The 23710-nt window shown below is 42.7% G+C and overlaps 1 protein-coding gene across 1 annotated transcript in view; it reads right to left on the bottom strand.

Annotated features, from left to right (window-relative positions):
• The window catches only part of LOC311133970 (calcium-dependent secretion activator 1-like), a gene marked incomplete at both ends in the record, with an annotated part of 131288 nt that overhangs the window by 58307 nt on the left and 49271 nt on the right, over nucleotides 1-23710 (bottom strand). Inside the window, 3 exons of the mRNA XM_084167597.1 lie at nucleotides 10438-10559; nucleotides 11309-11542; nucleotides 11876-11956. Of these exons, the coding sequence (XP_084023723.1) occupies nucleotides 10438-10559; nucleotides 11309-11542; nucleotides 11876-11956 (437 nt within the window). The remainder of the gene's footprint in view (nucleotides 1-10437; nucleotides 10560-11308; nucleotides 11543-11875; nucleotides 11957-23710) is intronic.

Below are 23710 nucleotides of genomic sequence, written 5' to 3'. Positions count from 1 at the left end.
GGCTTCAAAGCCTTTCATTGGCCATTACATAGCATCAGCAATTCAGGGTTTATATACATCATTGGCGCAGACCCTCACACTGGCTTTCTTGTGTAAGAGCTTGCATTACAAAAGTCTGTATTAGATTCAAGATATCATAAAATGACATTACAGAATGTTACCGATATAAATTGATGTCAGGATCACAGTATGTATTCCTCATTATAATGTCCCTAAAATGAGCACAGTAACAGCAGCGTATGTGACAAGTAAAACAAAATGGTGCAAAAAGGATAAATGGTTGGTCCCATGTTTCATGAGCTGAGATAAAAGTTCGCAGAAATGTTCCATATGCACAAAAATATAATTTCTCTAAAATGTCGTGCACACATTTGTTTACATCCCTGTTAGTGAGCATTTATTCTTTGCCAAGATAATCCATCCACCTGACAGGTGTGGCATATCAAGAAGCTGATTAAATAAACATCAAGATCATTACACAAGTGCACCTTGTGCTGGGGACAATAAAAGACCACTCTAAACTGTGCAGTTTCGTCAAACAACACAATGTCACAGATGTCTTAAGTTTTGAGGGAGTGTGCAATTGGCATGCTGACTGCAGGAATGTCCACCAGAGCTGTTGCCAGATAATTTAATGTTACTTTCTCTACCATAAGCCACCTCCAACGTCGTTTTAGAGAATTTGGCAGTACGTCCAACCGGCCTCACAACCGCAGACCACGTGTATGGCGTTGTGTGGGTGAGCGGTTTGCTGATGTCAACATTGTGAACAGAGTGCCCCATGGTGGCGGTGGGGTTATGGTATAGGCAGGCATAAGCTACGCACAACGGACACCATTGCATTTTATCGATGGCAATTTTTATGCACAGAGATACCGTGAAAAGATCCTGAGGCCCATTGTCATGCCATTCATCCGCCCCCATCACCGCATGTTTCAGCATGATAATGACAATAACAATTCCTGGAAGCTGAAAATATCCCAGTTCTTCCATGGCCTGCATACTCACCAGACATGTCACCCATTGAGCATGTTTGGGATGCTCTGGATCAACATGTACGACAGCGTGTTCCAGTTCCCACCAATATTCAGCAACCTTTCACAGCCATTAAAGAGGAGTGGGACAACATTCCACATGCCACAATCAACAGCCTGGGTAACTCTATGCGAAGGAGATGTGTCGTGCTGCATGAGGCAAATGGTGGTCACACCAGATAATGACTGGTTTTCTGATCCACGCCACTACTTTTTCTTAAAGGTATCTGTGACCAACATATGCATATCTGTATTCCCAGTCATGTGAAATCCATAGATTAGGGCCTAATTAACTTATTGCAAATGATTGATTTGTAACTCAGTAAAATCTTTGAAATTGTTGCATGTTGCATTTTATATTTTAGTTCAGTATAGTTAAATAGTTAACCAAATAGCTACCCGGACTAACTATTTAGCAGTCATATGGCTTGGGGGAACAGTAGAAGCTGTTCAGGGTCCTGTTGGTTCCAGACTTGGTGCATTGGTACCGCTTGCCGTGCGGTAGCAGAGAGAACAGTCTATGACTTGGGTGGCTGGAGTCTTTGACAATTTTTAGGGCTTTCCTCTGACAACGCCTGGTATATCTAGGGATGAGTATATGTCTAAGCCTGGCTCGTGGCTCAGATGTGAGGCCTGGTGTTGGTTTGAGTCGCGTTTGAGCCTCAGTAGCCATCAGTACAGGCCCGGGGCATTCCTATGGGACTTAGTATTGATTTAACTCTCATCTCAGCCACACGTGTGGAGCAGCACAACATAGTACAGCACAGAGCTGGAGCCACAAACATACACACATACTAATGATGCGCGGGTTGACTCATAACCCAAAGATTTTTCTTTCATTATTTTAGGCTATCTGGTATTAGTGCATAAGCCTAAGCTTTAGGGCTTAACTGTACACATGCCACATAGCCTACACAGCCAATCACCAAATAATGCTTTTGGGAACGGGCAGAAAAAGTTAACGTCAATCCACAGAGGCAAAAAGCCATTGTCGAAGTTTAATTCAGTAAGACAAAAGCTGCGAAAGGAGAGTTGAAAATAAAGAGAAGGGAGGGCCAGAAAAGCAATGTTTGCAAAAGATTTGGTGAAGTGGTAGAAGAGGATGATAGCAGTGCCGGCTATGTTATGTGTGATGATTGTGAGACGCTATACAAATTTGACAGTCACAAGACGAGACTTCAAATAGTCAAGGGAACTGTAGCCTACTGTTTAGATGGGTTAAATAGAAACTTAAATTTGGACTTGGGAACAGGAGTGGAGAAATATGATTTCTTTCTTTCTGCATCTTGAGAGAATGCAATGCTCAGTTATATACCATCTGTAGAGGTGCTTTCTTCATCATAAAAGCATAATAACATCTGATTAGTATATCAACCACATAAAACATGCATTGAAGCCGAACTGATATCTTATCAGAAACACGTTGGGTCATTTTCACAGCTTTTTTTTCCCTTACAACCCGTAAAACAGATGTAATTTGGACATTTTGCACAGAATATTTGCTGTTTTATTTGGTTGCTTTATTGTATTTTCTCCCCAGTCCCTAAACATCTTTGCTCAGCTAAAGATGACAATGAAAACTTTACCGATGTCAACTAGATTGATGCATTCACTCTATCGATCTATTACATTATTCTGTTGAGCAAGGGTTTATTTAGTCTTCTAGGGCCACATATACATTAATAGAAAGAGAAGCTACATGTATCTAATTATCAACAAGTTTACTAACAAATAGCCTACCAAAATGTCAGAAATTATAAACAGAAACATATCTAAATCAGGCAAAAAAATATCCTGCACCTCCTGTCAAAAAGGCATAATGGGACCCATGTCGTCCAAAAGGTTCACTCAAGTTTGCCAAAAAGCACCTGGATGATCATTAAGACTCTTGGAAGAATGTTCTATGGACAGATGATTCAGAAGTATAACTTTTTGGACAACATGGATCCTATTATGCCAGGCGAAAACCAAACACTGCATTCCACAGTAAGAACCTCATACCAACGGTCAAGCATGGTGGTGGTAGTGCGGTAGTTTGGGGATGCTTTGCTGCCTCAGGACCTGGACGACTTGCCTTAATAGAAGGAACCGTGAATGATGCTCTATATCAGATAATTCTACAGCAGAATGTCAGGCCATCCGTCTGTGAGCTGAAGCTGAAGCGCAGATGGGTCATGCATGTTCAATCCCAGTAGCGGACACTGTTTTCAAATTTCGAAACACTTCAAAATTGGACGTTTGGAGAACGAGGATGAACATCTAATTCTGCAGTGAGACCGTGGCAGCTTGTTGGTTTGGTTAGCTGTGTTTCTGTAGTGCTCATGTTATTGCAGGGTTTACAAAATATATGTTTTTTTTTTGCCCGCGCGACAGATGGCTATATCGGTCCACCAATACTGGACTAGTAAAGACCCAGTGCACTACTTTTGTAAAGAAATATATATACAGTGGGGGAAAAAGTATTTAGTCAGCCACCAATTGTGCAAGTTCTCCCACTTAAAAAGATGAGAGAGGCCTGTAATTTTCATCATAGGTACACGTCAACTATGACAGACAAAATGAGAAAAAAATATCCAGAAATTCACATTGTAGGATTTTTTATGAATTTATTTGCAAATTATGGTGGAAAATAAGTATTTGGTCAATAACAAAAGTTTCTCAATACTTTGTTATATACCCTTTGTTGGCAATGACACAGGTCAAACGTTTTCTGTAAGTCTTCACAAGGTTTTCACACACTGTTGCTGGTATTTTGGCCCATTCCTCCATGCAGATCTCCTCTAGAGCAGTGATGTTTTGGGGCTGTCGCTGGGCAACACACACTTTCAACTCCCTCCAAAGATTTTCTATGGGGTTGAGATCTGGAGACTGGCTAGGCCACTCCAGGACCTTGAAATGCTTCTTACGAAGCCACTCCTTCGTTGCCCGGGCGGTGTGTTTGGGATCATTGTCATGCTGAAAGACCCAGCCACGTTTCATCTTCAATGCCCTTGCTGATGGAAGGAGGTTTTCACTCAAAATCTCACGATACATGGCCCCATTCATTCTTTCCTTTACACGGATCAGTCGTCCTGGTCCCTTTGCAGAAAACAGCCCCAAAGCATGATGTTTCCACCCCCATGCTTCACAGTAGGTATGGTGTTCTTTGGATGCAACTCAGCATTCTTTGTCCTCCAAACACGACGAGTTGAGTTTTTACCAAAAAGTTATATTTTGGTTTCATCTGACCATTTGACATTCTCCCAATCCTCTTCTGGATCATCCAAATGCACTCTAGCAAACTTCAGACGGGCCTGGACATGTACTGGCTTAAGCAGGGGGACACGTCTGGCACTGCAGGATTTGAGTCCCTGGCGGCGTAGTGTGTTACTGATGGTAGGCTTTGTTACTTTGGTCCCAGCTCTCTGCAGGTCATTTACTAGTTCCCCCCGTGTGGTTCTGGGATTTTTGCTCACCGTTCTTGTGATCATTTTGACCCCACGGGGTGAGATCTTGCGTGGAGCCCCAGATCGAGGGAGAATATCAGTGGTCTTGTATGTCTTCCATTTCCTAATAATTGCTCCCACAGTTGATTTCTTCAAACCAAGCTGCTTACCTATTGCAGATTCAGTCTTCCCAGCCTGGTGCAGGTCTACAATTTTGTTTCTGGTGTCCTTTGACAGCTCTTTGGTCTTGGCCATAGTGGAGTTTGGAGTGTGACTTGTTTGAGGTTGTGGACAGGTGTCTTTTATACTGATAACAAGTTCAAACAGGTGCCATTAATACAGGTAATGAGTGGAGGACAGAGGAGCATCTTAAAGAAGAAGTTACAGGTCTGTGAGAGCCAGAAATCTTGCTTGTTTGTAGGTGACCAAATACTTATTTTCCACCATAATTTGCAAATAAATTCATTAAAAATCCTACAATGTGATTTTCTGGATTTTTTTTTCTAATTTTGTCTGTCATAGTTGACGTGTACCTATGATGAAAATTACAGGCCTCTCTCATCTTTTTAAGTGGGAGAACTTGCACAATTGGTGGCTGACTAAATACTTTTTTCCCCACTGTATATACAGTACCAGTCAAAAGTTTGGACACACCTACTCATTCAAGGGTATTTCTTTATTTTGACAATTTTCTACATTGTAGAATAATAGTGAACACATCAAAACTATGAAATAACACATATGGAATCAAGTAGTAACCAAACAAGTGTTAAACAAATATATTTGAGATTCTTCAAAGTAGCCACCCATTGCCTTGATGACAGCTTTGCACACTCTTGGCATTCTCTGAACCAGCTTCACCTGGAATGCTTTTCCAACAGTCTTGAAGGACTTCCTACATATGCTGAGCACTTGTTGGCTGTTTTTCCTTCACTCTGCGGTCCAACTCATCCCAAACCATCTCAGTTGGGTTGAGGTCGGGTGATTGTGGAGGCCAGGTCATCTGATGCAGCACTCCATCACTCTCCTTCTTGGTCAAATAGCCCTTACACAGCCTGGAGGTGTGTTGGGTCATTGTCCTGTTGAAAAACAAATGATAGTCCCACTAAGCGCAAACCAGACGGGATGGCGTATCGCTACAGAATGCTGTGGTAGCTATGCTGGTTAAGTGTGCCTTGAATTCTAAATAAATCACAGACAGTGTCACCAGCAAAGCAACCCCACACCATCACACTTCCTCCTCCATGCTTCATGGTTGGAACCACACATGCAGAGATCATCCGTTCACCTACTCTGCGTCTCACAAAGACATGGCGTTTGGAACCAAAAATCTCAAATTTGGACTCATCAGACCAAGGACAGATTTCCACTGGTCTAATGTCCATTGCTCGTGTTTCTTGGCCCAAGCAAGTCTCATCTTCTTATTGGTGTCCTTTAGTAGTGGTTATTTGCAGCAATTTGACCATGAAGGCCTAATTCACGCAGTCTCCTCTGAACAGCTGATGTTGAGATGTGTCTGTTACTTGAACTCTGTTAAGCATTTATTTGGGCTGCAATTTCTGAGGCTGGTAACTCTAATGAACTTATCCTCTGCTGCAGAAGTAACTCTGCGTCTTCCTTTCCTGTGACGGTCCTCATGAGAGCCAGTTTCATCACAGCGCTTGATGGTTTTTGCGACTGCACTTGAAGAAACCTTCAAAGTTCTTGAAATGTTCCACATTGACTGACATTCATGTCTTAAAGTAATGATGGACTGTCGTTTCTCTTTGCTTATTTGAGCTGTTCTTGCCATAATATGGAGTTGGTATTTTACCAAATAGGGCTATCTTCTGTATACCACCCCTACCTTGTCACAACTCAACTGACTTGCTCAAACGCATTTAGAAGGAAAGAAATTCCACAAATTAACTTTTAAAAAGGCACACCTGTTAATTGAAATGCTTTCCAGGTGACTACCTCATGAAGCTGGTTGACAGAATGCCAAGAGTGTGAAAAGCTGTCATCAAGGCAAAGGGTGGCTACTTTGAAGAATTTGTTTAACACTTTTTTGGTTACTACATGATTCCATATGTGTTATTTCATAGTTTTGATGTCTTCACTATTATTCTACAATGTAGAAAATAGTCAAAATAAAGAAAAACCCTTGAATGAGTAGGTGTGTCAAAATTTTGACTGGTACTGTATATATAAAATATTATTATTTATTTATTCAGATGTTTTAGGGGGTGCTGCAGCACCGTCAGCACCCCTACTTCCTGTGGCTATGCGCACACCGCACACAACACACACAGACAGGGGCATTCCTGTGCCATTTCATAAAGTTGCAGAACAAAAAACGTATCATTGATGCATTTTGTTCATGTCTTATGATTAACTTGGGCAAATTAATGCATTTTCTAATAAGTTCAATACATTAAGCTGATTTCCTACAATATTTTTGAATATTGTTGAATTCCATTTTAATGTCTGGATTCCGTGATTCCGTCCGCGTTTTCAGCAACGCAGATTTTATAGGGCCCTAATAATAGATATATGCACTCCCAACAGGTAGGCTCTGTTTACTGTGTGTCTGGCTAAGGTGAACCAGGCCTTCTGTTTACCATAGGAGGGAAGTGGTCAACTCTCAGATAACATTCATTCCTATGCAAAGTTCCAGCAGACTGGTCATCTGTGAATCATGGAAGAGAAGGAATGGATCCCTTTATAAATGTCCTCAGAGTTCTGTTATCCATGGCTGTCTGACCGAGATACTGTATCTAGCACAAATAAACTCTACTCTGTTTCAGGAACAATTGAGGTTGAACTAAACTTTCCACTGATCCACTCACAGATCCCATCTGAGCCTTTCACTGTGAGGAAGCAGGGCCTAAAATAGCCCCTTCTCTTTCTCTTTCTCTTTCACACACACACACACACACACACACACACACACACACACACACACACACACACACACACACGCACACACACACACACACACACGTTTGTTTTACTATGCTTGTGGGGACCCAAAAATGTATTCCCGTTTAAAATCCTATTTTACCTAACCCTAACCCTGACCCTAACCGTAACCCCAAATCCCTAACCCTAAAACTAAACCTAACTCCTAACCCTAACCTTAAATCTAACCCTAAGCCTAATTGTAACCCTAACCCTAACCCTAACCCATAAGCCTGAAATAGCCCTTTTCCTTGTGGGGATCGGTGAAATGTCCCTACTTGTCCACATTTTCGTTGTTTTACTATCCTTGTGAGGACTTCTGGTCACCAAAATAAAAGCTAGACAGTCATTTTTAGTTTAAATTTTGTTATTATCTTTGAGCAAAATAATACAGCATACGCCATGGCAAAATGCATAGAATTGCAGGAAAGTAGCTTTAAAACTGCAACATTTTCTTTCAGCTGCATGGCAAAATGTGTAGAATTGCAGGAAATCAGCTGCAAAACCGCAATAATTTCTCTCAGCTCCATGGAGAAATGTGTAGAATTGCAGGGAATTAGCTTAAAAGTTTGACGCACCCGACCGCGCTCTTTGCCATGCCCCCTGCCACACCCACTACCTAAGCCCCTTTTTGATCCAGAAAAACCCTGGAGAGGACGGCAGAGAGAAGGGGGAGGAGGAGGAGGAGGAGGGAAGAGTGGTGATGAGCCTTGCATTATATATGAGGAAATATTCATCATCTATATCAGGAAGAGGTAAGGATTATGAATTACTTACTCATCTCTGATACTGTATATACAGTGAGGGAAAAAAAGTATTTGATCCCCTGCTGATTTTGTACGTTTTTCCAACTGAAAAAGAAATGATCAGTCTATAATTTTAATGGTAGGTTTATTTGAACAGCGAGAGACAGAATAACAACAAAAAAATCCAAATGTTATAAATTGATTTGTATTTTAATGAGGGAAATAAGTATTTGACCCCCTCTCAATCAGAAAGATTTCTGTCTCCCAGGTGTCTTTTATACAGGTAACGAGCTGAGATTAGGAGCACACTCTTAAAGGGAGTGCTCCTAATCTCAGCTTGTTACCTGTATAAAAGAAACCTGTCCACAGAAGCAATCAATCTACCAAACTCTCCACCATGGCCAAGACCAAAGAGCTCTCCAAGGATGTCAGGGACAAGATTGTAGACCTACACAAGGCTGGAATGGGCTACAAGACCATCGCCAAGCAGCTTGGTGAGAAGGTGACAACAGTTGTTGCGATTATTCACAAATGGAAGAAAAACAAAAGAACTGTCAATCTCCCTCGTCCTGGGGCTCCATGCAAGATCTCACCTCGTGGAGTTGCAATGATCATGAGAACGGTGAGGAATCAGCCCAGAACTACACGGGAGGATCTTGTCAATGATCTCAAGGCAGCTGGGACCATAGTCACCAAGAAAACAATTGGTAACACACTACGCCGTGAAGGACTGAAATCCTGCAGCGCCCGCAAGGTCCCCCTGCTCAAGAAAGCACATATACAGGCCCGTCTGAAGTTTGCCAATGAACATCTGAATGATTCAGAGGAGAACTGCGTGAAAGTGTTGTGGTCAGATGAGACCAAAATTGAGCTCTTTGGCATCAACTCAACTCGCCGTGTTTGGAGGAGGAGGAATGCTGCCTATGACCCCAAGAACACCACCCCCACCGTCAAACATGGAGGTGGAAACATTATGCTTTGGGGGTTTTTTTCTGCTAAGGGGACAGGACAACTTCACCGCATCAAAGGGACGATGGACGGGGCCATGTACCGTCAAATCTTGGGTAGAACCTCCTTCCCTCAGCCAGGGCATTGAAAATGGGTTGTAGATGGGTATTCCAGCATGACAATGACCCAAAACACACAGCCAAGGCAACAAAGGAGTGGCTCAAGAAGAAGCACATTAAGGTCCTGGAGTGGCCTAGCCAGTCTCCAGACCTTAATCCCATGGAAAATATGTGGAGGGAGATGAAGGTTCGAGTTGCCAAACGTCAGCCTCGAAACATTAATGACTTGGAGAAGATCTGCAAAGAGGAGTGGGACAAAATCCCTCCTGAGATGTGTGCAAACCTGGTGGCCAACTACAAGAAACGTCTGACCTCTGTGATTGCCAACAAGGGTTTTGCCACCAAGTACTAAGTCATGTTTTGCAGAGGGGGTCAAATACTTATTTCCCTTATTAAAATGCAAATCAATTTATAACATTTTTGACATGTGTTTTTCTGGATTTTTTTGTTGTTATTCTGTCTCTCACTGTTCAAATAAACCTACCATTAAAATGATAGACTGATCATGTCTTTGTCAGTGGGCAAACTTACAAAATCAGCAGGGGATCAAATACTTTTTTCCCTCACTGTACATGTGTGAGTATCCTTTAATTAAAGCAAAACAAATGTCTCAACACATCCACACGTCCCACCTCAGTCACCTGCTAGAGAACACAACCAGTGGCGCAAGGTGCATGTTGGGTAATCAATGCGGCTCAGCGTCTACAACCTTGTTATGTGTGCCCTGATCACACTCTCACAGGCAATATCATTACCACATCATGCTGTGCAGATACAGCCAGAACATGAGCCCACCCTACAGACCACCTAACAAGGACTCAGGACTGACTGCTCATATTAACACAATCTGTATCAGGTGCTACTCAGAGTAGGACTGAGTAAATAGCAGCAGTCAGGGGCTTCGGGGTTTTACATCATAGGAAGTATCCATGATGTAGCCATATGTATGTAAACAGGAAGTAGTGTGAGAGTGAGTTGGGAGCAAATTCACTTACATATCACCAGGTCACGTTTTACGTCGCTGAGGCCTTGCACATGACAGACTGTGATAAATCTAAATGCAGTTATGTAGTTCCTAACCTGATTAGCTAACATGAGTTTGTTTAGGTAAAAACAATTAGAATGCACTGAACTTCTTACCCAGTTACAAGGTATTTATTCCTAAATAAGGCTGTAATATCATGTAAGTGCACAGCATACGTGCATGCGTGTGTGTCACACTCACGTTGGTTTGGAGGCCTCGGCCTGGTCAGTCTGGAGCTTATGCCCCCCCTCCACCTCCATGGTGCAGTAGACGATCCGATTGGGCGCCAATGACTTTAACCCCTGAACCTCCACTATCACCACCTGAGATAGAGAAAAGCCGATCAAACACCTATACTTGTCACTTATTTCCAACACATATCTGCTGCTACAAACTAGTTTCAGACACAAACACGAACACAGAATGTCATTTAACCAATGCCTTGGTTTTTCACAGACATGGGCTGCCCAGATCAGCTCAGCCTCTCTGATCTACAGCCATGTGTCCTGAGACCAGCAGAATAGGGAGTGTAAAACATTACGACTGCTGCTACAAACATTTCTGAGGTATACGAGAGGGGAGGGACTAAGTCCCATAGGACATTAATCATCAGAGCCTACAGTGCCTTCAGAAAGTATTCATACCCCTTGACTTATAGTAGTCCACATTTTATTGTGTTACAGCCTGAATTCAAAATTGATTAATTCGATCTACATACAATACCCTATCTATCTATCTATCTATCTATCTATCTATCTCCCTCTTTCTCTTTCCCTGGATCTCTATCTCTTTCCCTAGCTCTCTCTCTTTCACTGTGTAATGTGTATATGTTTCCACCTCTGTCATTCAGTCTATATCTCTCTCTTACTTTCCCTCTCAGTGTCTCTGTTGTCTCTAAAGTAAGTGTCACAATATCTGCTGGCATTGTGGAAGCAATGTTGCCTTGAATTTTATTTTCCATGTAGCCTGAATTGAAATAGTTAGGGTAACTTCAATAGTACACTTCTGCATATGACCACTGGAGGCAGTGTCTCTGGCAGGCTGTGTGAGCTGCAGTGTAAACCAACCATACCTCCAGAGTGAAGGAGAGCACCACATCAGACTTGGACAGCGTGTTCTCATCCTCCTGGCCCATGTCTATGATGGAGGTGTTATGTCCGCGTTTGAGCTTCTGCAGTTTGAACTCTCCTCCCTTGGACACAGGCATGCTCTCCAGGTTAGCCATCAGCAGGTTCACTGAAGATCTCAGCTCCTCTATGAACATGGCCTCCATCTCTTTGGAAACAAACTTGGGAAACTTGCCACCCTGTTAGACAGACGCACGCAGGCATACACACAAGGACGCACACACGCATAGACAAGTCCATGGTGAAGTCTACAACCATAAAGTGTACAGTCTTTTTAAAGAGGATGTTTATTCATGCGTACTCCTGCCCTGAGTCTCCCTCTGCTTTTACATTATTGAGGCTGTTTTGCTCATGTGAGGGCCTAGGGTTCAGAGCACACACATACTGCAGTACCTCTACTACTTAGTGTATAGGCCTTAGGGCTACTGTCTTCTACAGTATCTGTTTCAGCTCTGGTGAGGTGATTTAAGATGTCTAATTCTCTACTTTACTTTCAGGTGGTGGTGTCTTACCCTGGCGATCTGATCAGCCATCTGCAGTCGTCCGTCCAGCTCTCTCCTGATCTGTGCAGCCTGCTCGTCTGGGTTATCAAGCTGGAAACAAACACAATGAGAGAAGATTTCATCATGACATAAGCCTGACATACAGCATTTACTATCACCTTAGAGGTGACAAAAGCCTGACATATAGCCTTTAAAATCACCTTAGAGGTGACATAGGCCTTACACACAACCTCCATTACTAGCCTTAGTGATGTCCATGACCATAGTCTAATGGTGATGACATAGTATTACCTTTAGTTCTTACAGTATATCATAATAATCATCCTTGGGAATGATTTTCAAAAGGATCATCGTCTGTAGTAATGTATGAATGTATAAACATGCAAAGACTTGCAGCGTACTTGTACACCCCACTAATGTGATGAGCTGGAATCAATATAATTTCCATTTGCATCCCATCACTTCCCCTCCACTGGGAAAGGTGATCGATATTCAACCACTGTCAAATGGATTGTGTTCATTGTGAATTAGATCTTGGAAGTAAATTCTATGTTAAAGGGGGAATCAGCAGTTGAAACAATAACAAAGCGTACTCCACTGTTTCGGTAAAAAGCTGAGGAATGGGGCTGGAGAAATGCATCCACTTTCAAGTTCAAAAACAGAGCTATGGATGCAAGGACTGACCATCCAGGCTATCAAAATTATATATTTAAACATGTTATGAAGCTATATAGTGTCTGTTTAGTCCAGTGTGGCTCAGTTGGTAGAGCACGCCAAGGTTGTGGGTTCGGGTCCCATGGGGAACCAGTATGAAAATGTATGCACTCACTACTGTAAGTCACTCTGGATAAGAGCCTCTGCTAAAATACTAAAATGTTTTCATTTACTTTGTTTACAAACATTGGAGTAAAACAAGCTTATATTTTGGGTTCTTAAGGGATATGACAGTTGACCTAAGCTCATGAGGCATTTCTAAGTTATATTTTTCAAGAAACAATGGTTACATATCATTAATGGAGTCCAAAAATGGATGTAGCAACTGCATATTGCCCCTTTAAGGATGCTTGTTTACAGCCCTGGTTCAGTTCTATGACTTCATTAATTTACTATACTATACGCTGAGTGTACAGAACATTAGGAACACGTGCTCTTTCCATGACATAGACTAACCAGGTGAATCCAGGTGAAAGCTATGATCCCTTACTGATATCACCTGTTAAATACACATCAATCAGTGTAGATGAAGGGGAGGAGACAGGTTAAAGAAGGATTTTTAAGCCTTGAGACAATTGAGACATGGATTGTGTATGTGTGCCATTCAGAAGGTGAATGGGCAAGACAAAATATTTAAGTGCCTTTGAACAGGGTATGGTAGTAGGTGCCAGGCGCACTGGTTTGAGTTTGTCAAGAACTGCAACGCTGCTGGGTTTTTCACGCTCAACCGTTTCCCGTGTGTATCAAGAATGGTCCGCCACCCAAAGGACATCCAGCTAACTTGACACAACTGTGGGAAACATTGGGCCAGCATCCCTGTGGAATGTTTTCGACATCTTGTAGAGTCCATGCCCCGACTAATTGAGGCTGTTCTGAGGGCAAAAGGGGGTGCAACTCAATATTAGGAAGGTGTTCCTAATGTTTTGTACACTCAGTGTACATCTGAGTAGATTTCATCAGATGTATGTGTGCAGTATAGACTCTTTCCCCAGATTGAAGAGCAGAGGTGTGTCCGAGCTGGTGAGAAAGGGATAGTCATTGGTGGTCAAGGAGCCTGCAGTATAATAGCAGACACAAACACATCTGTCACAGCCACTCCTTCAGCCCCTGAGGATGGAGGAGCAAATTACTGCAGAGATGGTTTCTAGCATTGTGTGTACTGGCAGGACCACACATACTGAGGTACACGTAAGAGATAGACGCTCTGTACATTATCTTGGAAATAATGGAGAACGTGTCATAACACAGTCACGTCAAACAGTGCAGCCAGAATAACAGTAAAGTAGCTGCATTTGTGTTTGTTTAAGCTGTTTTCTAGTGACATTTATTTGGATACATCCATAAGAAGGAGCTGATGATGCCTGATTTCATCTGGCATAGAAAAGTTGCTGTCTCGTTAGGACACTGTTCATTACCGTAGAGGATATCGCATTGCATATCAAACACTAGACTAGAAGCTAGCTAAATAGTTTGTTGCTAGCAAATCTGCCAATATGACAACTGAATCAACAATACGAGTAGCTGAAAACAGCTGGTCAAACGAGAAACATGTGGGAGGATGACAGCATAGCACCATTTGCATCATGACTGCAACATTGACAGACCGGAGAAATTCATGCGCATTACGCACCACATCCCCACTCTAGAATGCCCTTCTAGCCAATCAGAATCGAGTATGCAACAATGCCGTGGTATAAGACATATACCACAACACATACACATACAAAGACGTGTTCAAGACCACATGTGCATGACCACACCCACACACACAGACAGATATGCAACAATATCTTTATAGTCTATGCTAATCTAATCCCCCAGTCTGTTCAGAGGCATCATTGGGGCTCTTAAAGTGGGATGGGCAGAACAGACACACGCAAACACACACACAGGAACACAATGTACAGTACTACATCAGAGTCACTGTCTAACAGTGTGTGTGTGTTTGTGTGTGTGTGTGTGTGTGTGTGTGTGTGTTGGCCAGTAAGCCATCTGCACAGGAGCAGGGCTGGAGTGTCTCCCTTCCTGTCACCAGCTGGTGTCTACAGAACTGTCCTACACTCAAACAGCTTCTTCTACACTCCCTGTAGATAACACACACAAACACACACACACTCCAACGAACGAGCACACAGAATAGCAGAAAGCTATTTCAACACCCAAAAGGCCAGACACATCCAAATTCCCAGGGCTGGCATTCCCCTCTGGCAGAGAGTTGTATGCCCTGTGCCAAACAGGTGCCCTGTCCACTAGAGTATCTCTGCCCACGCTACTTACCCCCTCTCCACCTCCACCCTCTGACAGGGCACTGAGGCATTCTTCACAGCAACACTCAGAGAGGGATGAGAAACAAGGGAGAGGGTGGATGAGAAGAGGACTACAGAGTTGGCATAACACACACCCCTACTCAGACAGAGAGCCTTTTCTGCATTACACCAGAGCAGTAATGAGAGAGATATCCCTGTCATAATATAATCAGATCTGATGTAAGCAAGGCCATCCATAATTAGATTAATTAAATCTGCTTAATCTCCACTGGCCAAAAACTGTGCGCCTGATTGCCACACCATATGTATCTGACAGTGTGTTTATCAGTGTGTGTCTGAGAGTATTGTGTTAGTATGATTGTGTCTGGACTAAATGCACGCTGGAACCATGCATTCTTCCCATCTCTACTGTCAGCACGCTCTCCCATGCCCATCTGTCTCAACACTGTCTCCCTGTCTAGAATACAACTCTTCAACATGACTTATCCTTCTCCCCTCCCTCTGTAGCCTCCAGGGGGACCGGGAACCCAACTTAGTTTAATGATACAGATGTCAGGATGAAGATTAGGAGATTTGCCTCCATGCATTGTGTGTGTCTGGGGGGGATATTGGTGAATCAAAAGGTGATCTCTCTCTCTCTCTCCATCACGCCATTCTGTCTCTTCATTTCCATCTTTCATTCTCTGAATTCTCTGAATTCTCTCTCTCTTTCTCTCTCTCTCTCTCCTCTTTCTCTCTCTCAAACACTACCTATATATATTTCTCACTGTCTTCTACCTTTCCCTCTCCCTGTCTGTCACCCTCTCAGCCCTCTCTTGTCTTGCCATTGATTTTTTTTACTGCTGCATTAACATGTTGCTAAACACCCACCCCTGCTGCTACCACCAACAGCACCACACGCTTACATTCCTGTAGTGTTTGAGACAGCACAGGACATACACACACACAGCCACAAACACACACACACACACACAAACCCCTCACACACATGGCTTGGCGTTGGCAGCCGACAGACACACAGGATGAGATTCCAAAGTAATTAATTCAATCGCATCGCTAAAGTCTCAATCACGGCCAGGGATCAAAGCCCTACCTAAAACGGTTTAGCCCATGATGCAAAGAGCGGACTCTATTTAGAAGTTCCTTCTACCTCAAACTTAAGTTTCCCCTACAGAGGAGCAAGACGAGTCATCTCTTTTGACACACTGCTTGTCTGCCTAACGGTATATTGTGTTCCCTGCCCGTTTAATTTAGTTGATCCCACATCCCCACTGGGTTAGGCACTGATGATCCCTGTCTGCGAAAATCGAGTATACTTTAAATGCCCAGATATCATACTATTTTTGGCTTTAACAAGAGCTGATCACTTAGATATGGGGACGCGCTACCAAAATCATGAATAACGGGAAACGCAATCGCGCATGACGCATTCTCAGTATGCGAAAAATAGAGTATGTGAATTTGGTTTAAACGCCAGGATGTTATACTCATTTCGGCTCTTCATCTAGTAGAATTCGATGCACCCTTTTCCACAATGCATTGGAAAAGGTGCGTTGCAAGTTATCGATTTTTGTTCTCTTCAAGTAGCCAAACAACAAAACTAGGCTAATTAATTGGGAAGTTGCTGAATAGCGGAGCTTCTGCGTTGGTGTTCAAATGTAGGCTAAGTAATTTTTGTTCTCATTAAAATGATCACAACTTTGAGAACAGAAGTCTTTTTTTTGTTACAGCACTTTGGTTTCACTAATAAACATGTTGAAATTGAACCGAATCTGTTTTTGTCTTCAGTCCTTTTTAAACAGGATAGATGGGCTAGATGGGCTACGGTATAGGTTGAATGTAATAATCTGCATATAACCAGCCTGAGTAGGCCTAGAACTCCATTCCTATTCTATTCAGAGTTCAGAGAAATTAACCAAATTGGAAATTATTATCAGGTTGGTTAATGCGATGCATGTCTGTTGAATTTGGAAAAATCCACCCGCACTCGGCCCGCCTCCCCTACTCAGCCAGTCAGGAGCTGCTACTGCGTTGTGGCCGTGGCATACTGCATACTTTTTACTAAATGGTACGTGCTAAATAGTATGCGACGATGAGTACATAGTATGCAGTTTAAGTATGTAGTAAGCTAGTATGGGTATTCGGACATGGCCAGTCAGTCAGTCTGTCTGTCTGTCTGTGATCTGTAGTATCTATCTTAACATCATGTTGTTGTAACTGTAGTAGCCATACTATTGTTGTGCTGAGTGGCAATCAATAGTGTATTCTGTCCACTGAGTAGCATGATGAACTATCTATCTTTTTCACTCACTCACTAGAGCGTGGAGCCTTTGAGTCTGAGGCACCGGTCACTCCATCATTAAGCACTCCAGGCAGCAGACAACTCATCCTTAAGTGAAAACATCAAATGGGGGTGAACAGCTATAGTGTAACCACAGGCAGAGGGAGGCAGAGCGGGGAGGGTTGAGTATAAGGGTCAGGGAGACTTTCCCTCTGAATCTCACTTGTCCATCACCACGCTCCATAAAATGAATATTTTGGCCACAGATCAGGATCGTAGGGTTGATTGAGTTTAGATCCCAGTTCAGGACCACTGGCTTGATTGAGTTTAGGGTTAAGTATGGTACTGTCTGATACCGTTATCAAGGCTACAATCCTCCTAATCTGCTTGTTCCGTTCTGTTTTCCACTTTTCAAAGAAAAACACAAGCATGCCCTCACACACACACACACACACACACACACACACACACACACACACACACACATTTGTTTTACTATCATTGTGGGGACCAAACAATTGATTCCCATTCAAAATCCTATTTTCCCTTAACCCTAATCCTTAACCTAACCCTAACCTTAACCCTAGCCTAACCCCAAACCCTAAACCTAATTGTAACGCTAACCCCTAAGCCTAAAATAGCCCTTTTCCTTGTGGGGACCAGTGAATTTCCCCACTTATCCAAATTGTCCTTGTTTTACTATCCTTGTGAGGACTTCTGGTCCCCACAAGGATAGTAAAACCAAACACACAAAAACACACACACACAGCTCTGCCAGGGTAAATATTTCAGAGTGCATAAGTGTCTGATTAATCTTTAATCCTGTGTACAGAGAACTCCGGGCACACGTACACTATGATACTACAGTGCTTTCCTGGGTAAAGAGATACAGTACATATGTATAAGAGGCTTCAGGCTCTTATGTAGATCAACTCTGTACAGAGGAGTTGGAATGTCATAACACACAGATACTGTGGGTTTTGGGCAGAGGTAATGGACTAAAGGATGGGTTTGCAATATTTAGCAAATCACAAAACCCTATATCCTCTACCTATTCCAAACAGGCTCCTCTCGTCTCCTCTCCTCTGCTCTCCTCTCCTCAGTCTTTTAATTGTTTAAACAAATTGCTGTCCCCTCCGATTGATAGATTAACAGTCAAACTCTGATATGTGATTAGGGGAAACCTTTCCAGTCTGTCTGGTTTAATATATGCAGGGTGACAACAGCTGAACAACAGCTGACAGGGGAGGAGGGGGAGAGGGGAAAGAAAGGTAGCCATGTTTACTGTCACCATGGTAGCCACAAATGAGCAGACAAAGGGCATGGTGTGTGTGTGTGTGTGTGTGTGTGTGTATGTGAGTGTATGTGTGACTGACGGAAGAAAGGTTTCACAAACAAATAAACACACACACACACACACACATACACACACAAACACATACATACACACAGTGAGCATAGCAACGCACCATACAGACTAGACCAAAACAGTCCAGCATTGAGATCTACTTCAAAGCTTTCAGACAGACATCGGTTTGTTGTACAATAGCAGCAAGGTCTTTGATGAAAATTGAGGATATATTATTCTGTAATAGCAGCAAATATGCATAGAATGGAGGGCTTTCAAATTGTTGTGTTGATGGCCTTGTTTATGATTAAAACATATAGGAGTCCTTTCTTTGGGTTTGATCTCTCTCATCCATATTCAATGAGGTGTACAGTAAGTGACTTGACAGAATAAAAGGTTTTATACATCTAACAGAGAGAACAAAATACTCACTGATGACGGCTGTTGTTTTTCTGTTCCACCTGAACTGGAAAATAACTGACAAAAGGGACTTCTGACATTCTGTGTGCTGGGGTAGGCATTTTTTTGGGGAAAACAAACAACTGTTTGCATTGATGCTTTTATGTTGTTTAATACTTAAAGACATGCTCCGGAACTTTGGCAACTAGTAAGTATTTTTGAACCCTGCCACTTTGGGCTGGATGTGTCAATCTGTAGTTCATACATGCATAATCTATGATCAGAATTATAGTTTTATCTTAATTAGCCACGAAATCCCTAGTTTGAAAGCGACTGTTTACAGGAAGCTGTGCGGCGCCATTTCCCCTACATTTCCCCCCACGTTGGTCAGCCCCCTAGCAATTTGAGTTTCAGCCAATGAGCTTAAGCCCCTCGCCATTTGTGTGACAGCTAGCAAGATGCACACACAGCAGAGCGAGAGAGAGAACCACTTTTGGCTTGTAAGCGCTACTTTCAGAACTACTGGCTCAAAATAATACAAAAGTGCCGGAGAATCTCTTTACCTGATTCTACAGGCTTTATTGACAGTGTTTATATAGGGCATATGTATCTTTGAAGTTAGAGAGGTAGACCAATGGCCAGAATGTTACCAGACAACGGTAAGAGGGAAATGAATTGTCATCCAGAAGGTGTGTGTTTGTGTTGTGGGAGTGTGTTCTGGGAGCAGAGATGAAGGCAAATTATCCACCTCACCAGAGCTGGATGCTCCACAGCTTTTGTATTGATAGATTGTAAATTACGGTTTTATATCTTTTCTGTTTTATATCATTATATAATCTTAGTATGAATAGATTGTTTTATATAGCCTTAGAAATCGAAAGTAGTGCTAGGTTCAAGCTCTTTGTGTATGAGAAGTGTCATTATTGCAGTGGACTGTAAAAATGTGTACTCCCAACAAATTAAGACCTCACTTGACTGATAAGAAGTCCTGTGATATGCACGGAGGAGCTTGGAGAAACCCTGTGTGATGGAAAAGTACTGAAGTACATATTTGTAGAAGGGAGGGGGTGAGAGCTAAGGGTATAAGTGGACACTGCACTGTATTTAATGTACAGGTATGTATTCAGCTATTACATCGTCCCTGAGTAAACATTTGAAACATCACTCAGAGTTTGGGCTCTTTTGTATGATAAATATGTTTATTGTATATTGAGATATTGGTGTTCTTATCAGTATAATTTCAGCCAATAGTTTTGAAAGTAGTGCTCACGAACCAAAACGGGTTCCAAAAAATGTTGCACAATTGTGTACTACGTCATCCATTTCGTTTGATATGTTACATCCTGCAAATTCTTTGCAATTCGTATGACATGTTACAAATTCCAATTCGTACAATATGTTATGAATTTGTAAGTGCTTAAGATCTCGGACTGCATCTTTAATAAAGATACTATTTATTTATCATGCTGATCTAATGTTGTGTTTCTATATGAGTCCCTGGGCAGCCAGCAGTGTAGTCACCTCAGCCATGTTGTGCTGTTGCCTGTCCATTCTGACCAATTACAGGCTGATTGTGCTTTCATTAAAACAGCAGCAGGCGGTTGGCACAACCACATCCATAACACCAAACCTCATCTGGTGAAAAAGAAGAACACCCACGATGTTCCACCCACACCTAGATCAGGTCACGCATCTGCCAAACAGGGCTGAAATTCAATTTATTCCTTAACTCAAATCATCATTCCACATTCATCAGAAGACAATATGCGCTCATTTTCTCTTTTTAATTTAGTCAGTGACTGAGGTTGTTTCTTCACAGAAATGTTTACATAGTCATGATTTGGTCTTCAGTTTGCAGAGGGAGAGATCCACACACACACACACACACACACACACACACACACACACACACAGACACAGAGGTAAAACAACATAAAATGCACCATATTGATGTAGCAAATTCGTCCTTATACTAATCAAAGAACCAAAGTATTTCACAGTTTTTGTAGAATTAAGATAGACTTTATTAAATAAGCAATAGAGCCGAGGTGGTTTGCAAAACATCTGCCTTCTACCTCTCAGCTCTCCGTTTTTATAGTCCTATTTACATACATGTTTTGCTTAAAACCCCTCCCTCTTGGATTCCCCCACCACTGTCTTCAGTTTCCCCCTCTCAACCGCTCCGCCCACTTCCTTAGTCTATGATAGTGGCTAAATCTGACTTCTATTCAGTTTAGAAACAATAGTGGTACAATCAATCAAGCCCTTGATAATCATGTTCAGTTTAAACTCTGTTCAACCACGGCTCACCCTGGCTTGACCTGGAGATTGATTGTTGGACATGGCAGGTCCACACTCAATCTCTCAAACATACCCAAACCCAACTCCTCTCTTCCCTCCCGTCATGCTGTAATTACTCATGTTTAGTCTGAACTCTGTTCAACTCTGGCTCCGTTTTCAGGACTTTGTCTGAGGAGAGAGGCAAAAGGCAACAGTCTGTGGATTAGGTAAAAGCGAGGAATTCGACCCGAGGTCAGATCCCCATTTCACACACACACAAACCCAGTGAAAGGAACCAATTAAGTTCTTGGCCAGCAACAAGAAATTTGTGGTGTGGTTGAAAAACAAGTTTTAATGACTCCAACCTAAGTGTATGTAAACTTCCGACTTCAACTGTAGGTAGGGATAAAGTGACTAGGCAACAGGATAGATAATAAACAGTAGCAGCAGTGCATGTGATGAGTCAAAAGAGTTAGTGCAAAAAGGGTCAATGCAGATAGTTAAATACTTAACCAATAGCTACCTGGACTAACTATTTAGCAGTCTTATGGCTTGGGGGTAGAAGCTGTTCAGGGTCCTGTTGGTTCCAGACTTGGTGCATCGGTACTGCTTGCTGTCTGGTAGCAGAGAGAACAGTCTATGACTTGGGTGTCTGGAGTCTTTGACAATTTTTAGGGACTTCCTCTGACACCGCCTGGTATAGAGGTCCTGGATGGCACTACCCTCTCTAGCACCTTGCGATGATGGAGCCAGTCAAGATGCTCTCAATGGTGCAGCTGTATAACTTTTTGAGGATTTGAGGGCCCATTCTGAATCTTTTCAGCGTCCTGAGGGGGAAGAGGCGTTGTTACGACTGTGTTGGTGTGTGTGGACCATGATACTTCCTTAGTGATGTGGACACCGAGGAACTTGAAGCTCTCGACCTGCTCCACTACAGCTCCGTCGATGTGGATGGGGGCGTGCTCCTGTAGTCCACGATCAGCTCCTTTGTCTTGCTAACGTTGAGGGAGAGGTTGTTGTCCTGGCACCACACGGCCAGGTCTCTGACCTCCTCACTGTAGACTGTCTCATCGTCATCGGTGATCAGGCATACCACCGTCGAGTCATCTGCAAACTTAATGATGGTGTTGGAGTTGTGCGTGGCCACACATTCTTGGGTGAACAGGGAGTACAGGAGTGGACTAAGCACGCACCCCTGAGGGGCCCCTTTGTTGAGGGTCAGCGTGGCAGATGTGTTGTTGCCTACCCTCACCACCTGGGTGCGGCCTGTCAGGAAGTCCGGGATACAGTTGCAGAGGGAGGTGGTTAATCCCGGTGTCCTTAGCTTAGTGATGAGCTTTGAGGGCACTATGGTGTTGAACGCTGAGCAATAGCCAATGAACAGCATTCTCACGAAGGTTTTCCTTTTGTCCAGGTGGGAAAGGGCAGTGTGGAGTGCAATAGAGATTGCGTCATCTGTGGATATGTTGGGGCGGTATGCGAATTGGAGTGGGTCCAGGGTGTCTGGGATGCAGTGGCGGTTGGTGCCGTTTAAGATGAGGGAGGATGAACATGGCCTTATTTCTATTACAGCATATTGGATGAGTCATTCACACTCCATTCACCCAGCTCAATGTAACATCGATAGGTTTAGGCTACTACATGATACTCACATTTTTCCTGTACCCATCATGAGGTTGCTACAACCTAGCCTAGGAATGTAAATTGACAACGTAGGTGCACAGGTCGAGAGAATTTTGAGTAATCAAGGTGACAGACAGTGACACATTCAATACTGCCTTGCACACTCTTGCCTGCATCTAGCTGATCTAGGGTGTAATCATTAGTCCAACAGTTGCAAACAAGAGTTTCTATTGGACAATTCAGGTATGTTTATCCCCACTTCGTTCCGTTTGAGAAACGTTTTCAACAGAATCGGTGCATTGAATACAATCCTGATCAAGCCCACACAGTTCACTTTCATAACAGCCACATACAAACAACTTGTTGTTTTTATAATTCCTTCTCACAGCTATCTACGCGCTCTCCTCCTCTCACCTTTTCCCTTCGCTTGTGGACTTGTGCACAACATATCAGCTGTCTGTGACCAGGTAAAATGTTTTTTCAAAGCTAAACCTTCATATCATTACCGCTAAAACACATCGTGGTAATAGTCAACATACAGTGGGGAGAACAAGTATTTGATACACTGCCGATTTTGCAGGTTTTCCTACTTACAAAGCATGTAGAGGTCTGTAATTTTTATCATAGGTACACTTCAACTCTGAGAGATGGAATAAAAAAAAAAAAACAAGAAAATCACATTGTATGATTTTTAAGTAATTAATTTGCATTTTATTGCATGACATAAGTATTTGATACATCAGAAAAGCAGAACTTAATATTTGGTACAGAAACCTTTGTTTGCAATTACAGAGATCATACGTTTCCTGTAGGTCTTGACCAGGTTTGCACACACTGCAGCAGTGATTTTGGCCCACTTCTCCATACAGACCTTCTCCAGAAACCTCCTTTCGGGGATGTCGCTGGGCAATACGGACTTTCAGCTCCCTCCA

This window comes from Coregonus lavaretus, assembly GCF_964263955.1.
Source record: "Coregonus lavaretus genome assembly, chromosome: 8".
NCBI classification, from domain to species: Eukaryota; Metazoa; Chordata; class Actinopteri; order Salmoniformes; family Salmonidae; genus Coregonus; species Coregonus lavaretus.
Note: the sequence above shows the minus strand (reverse complement) of the source record. Positions and strands in the feature narration are given on the sequence as shown.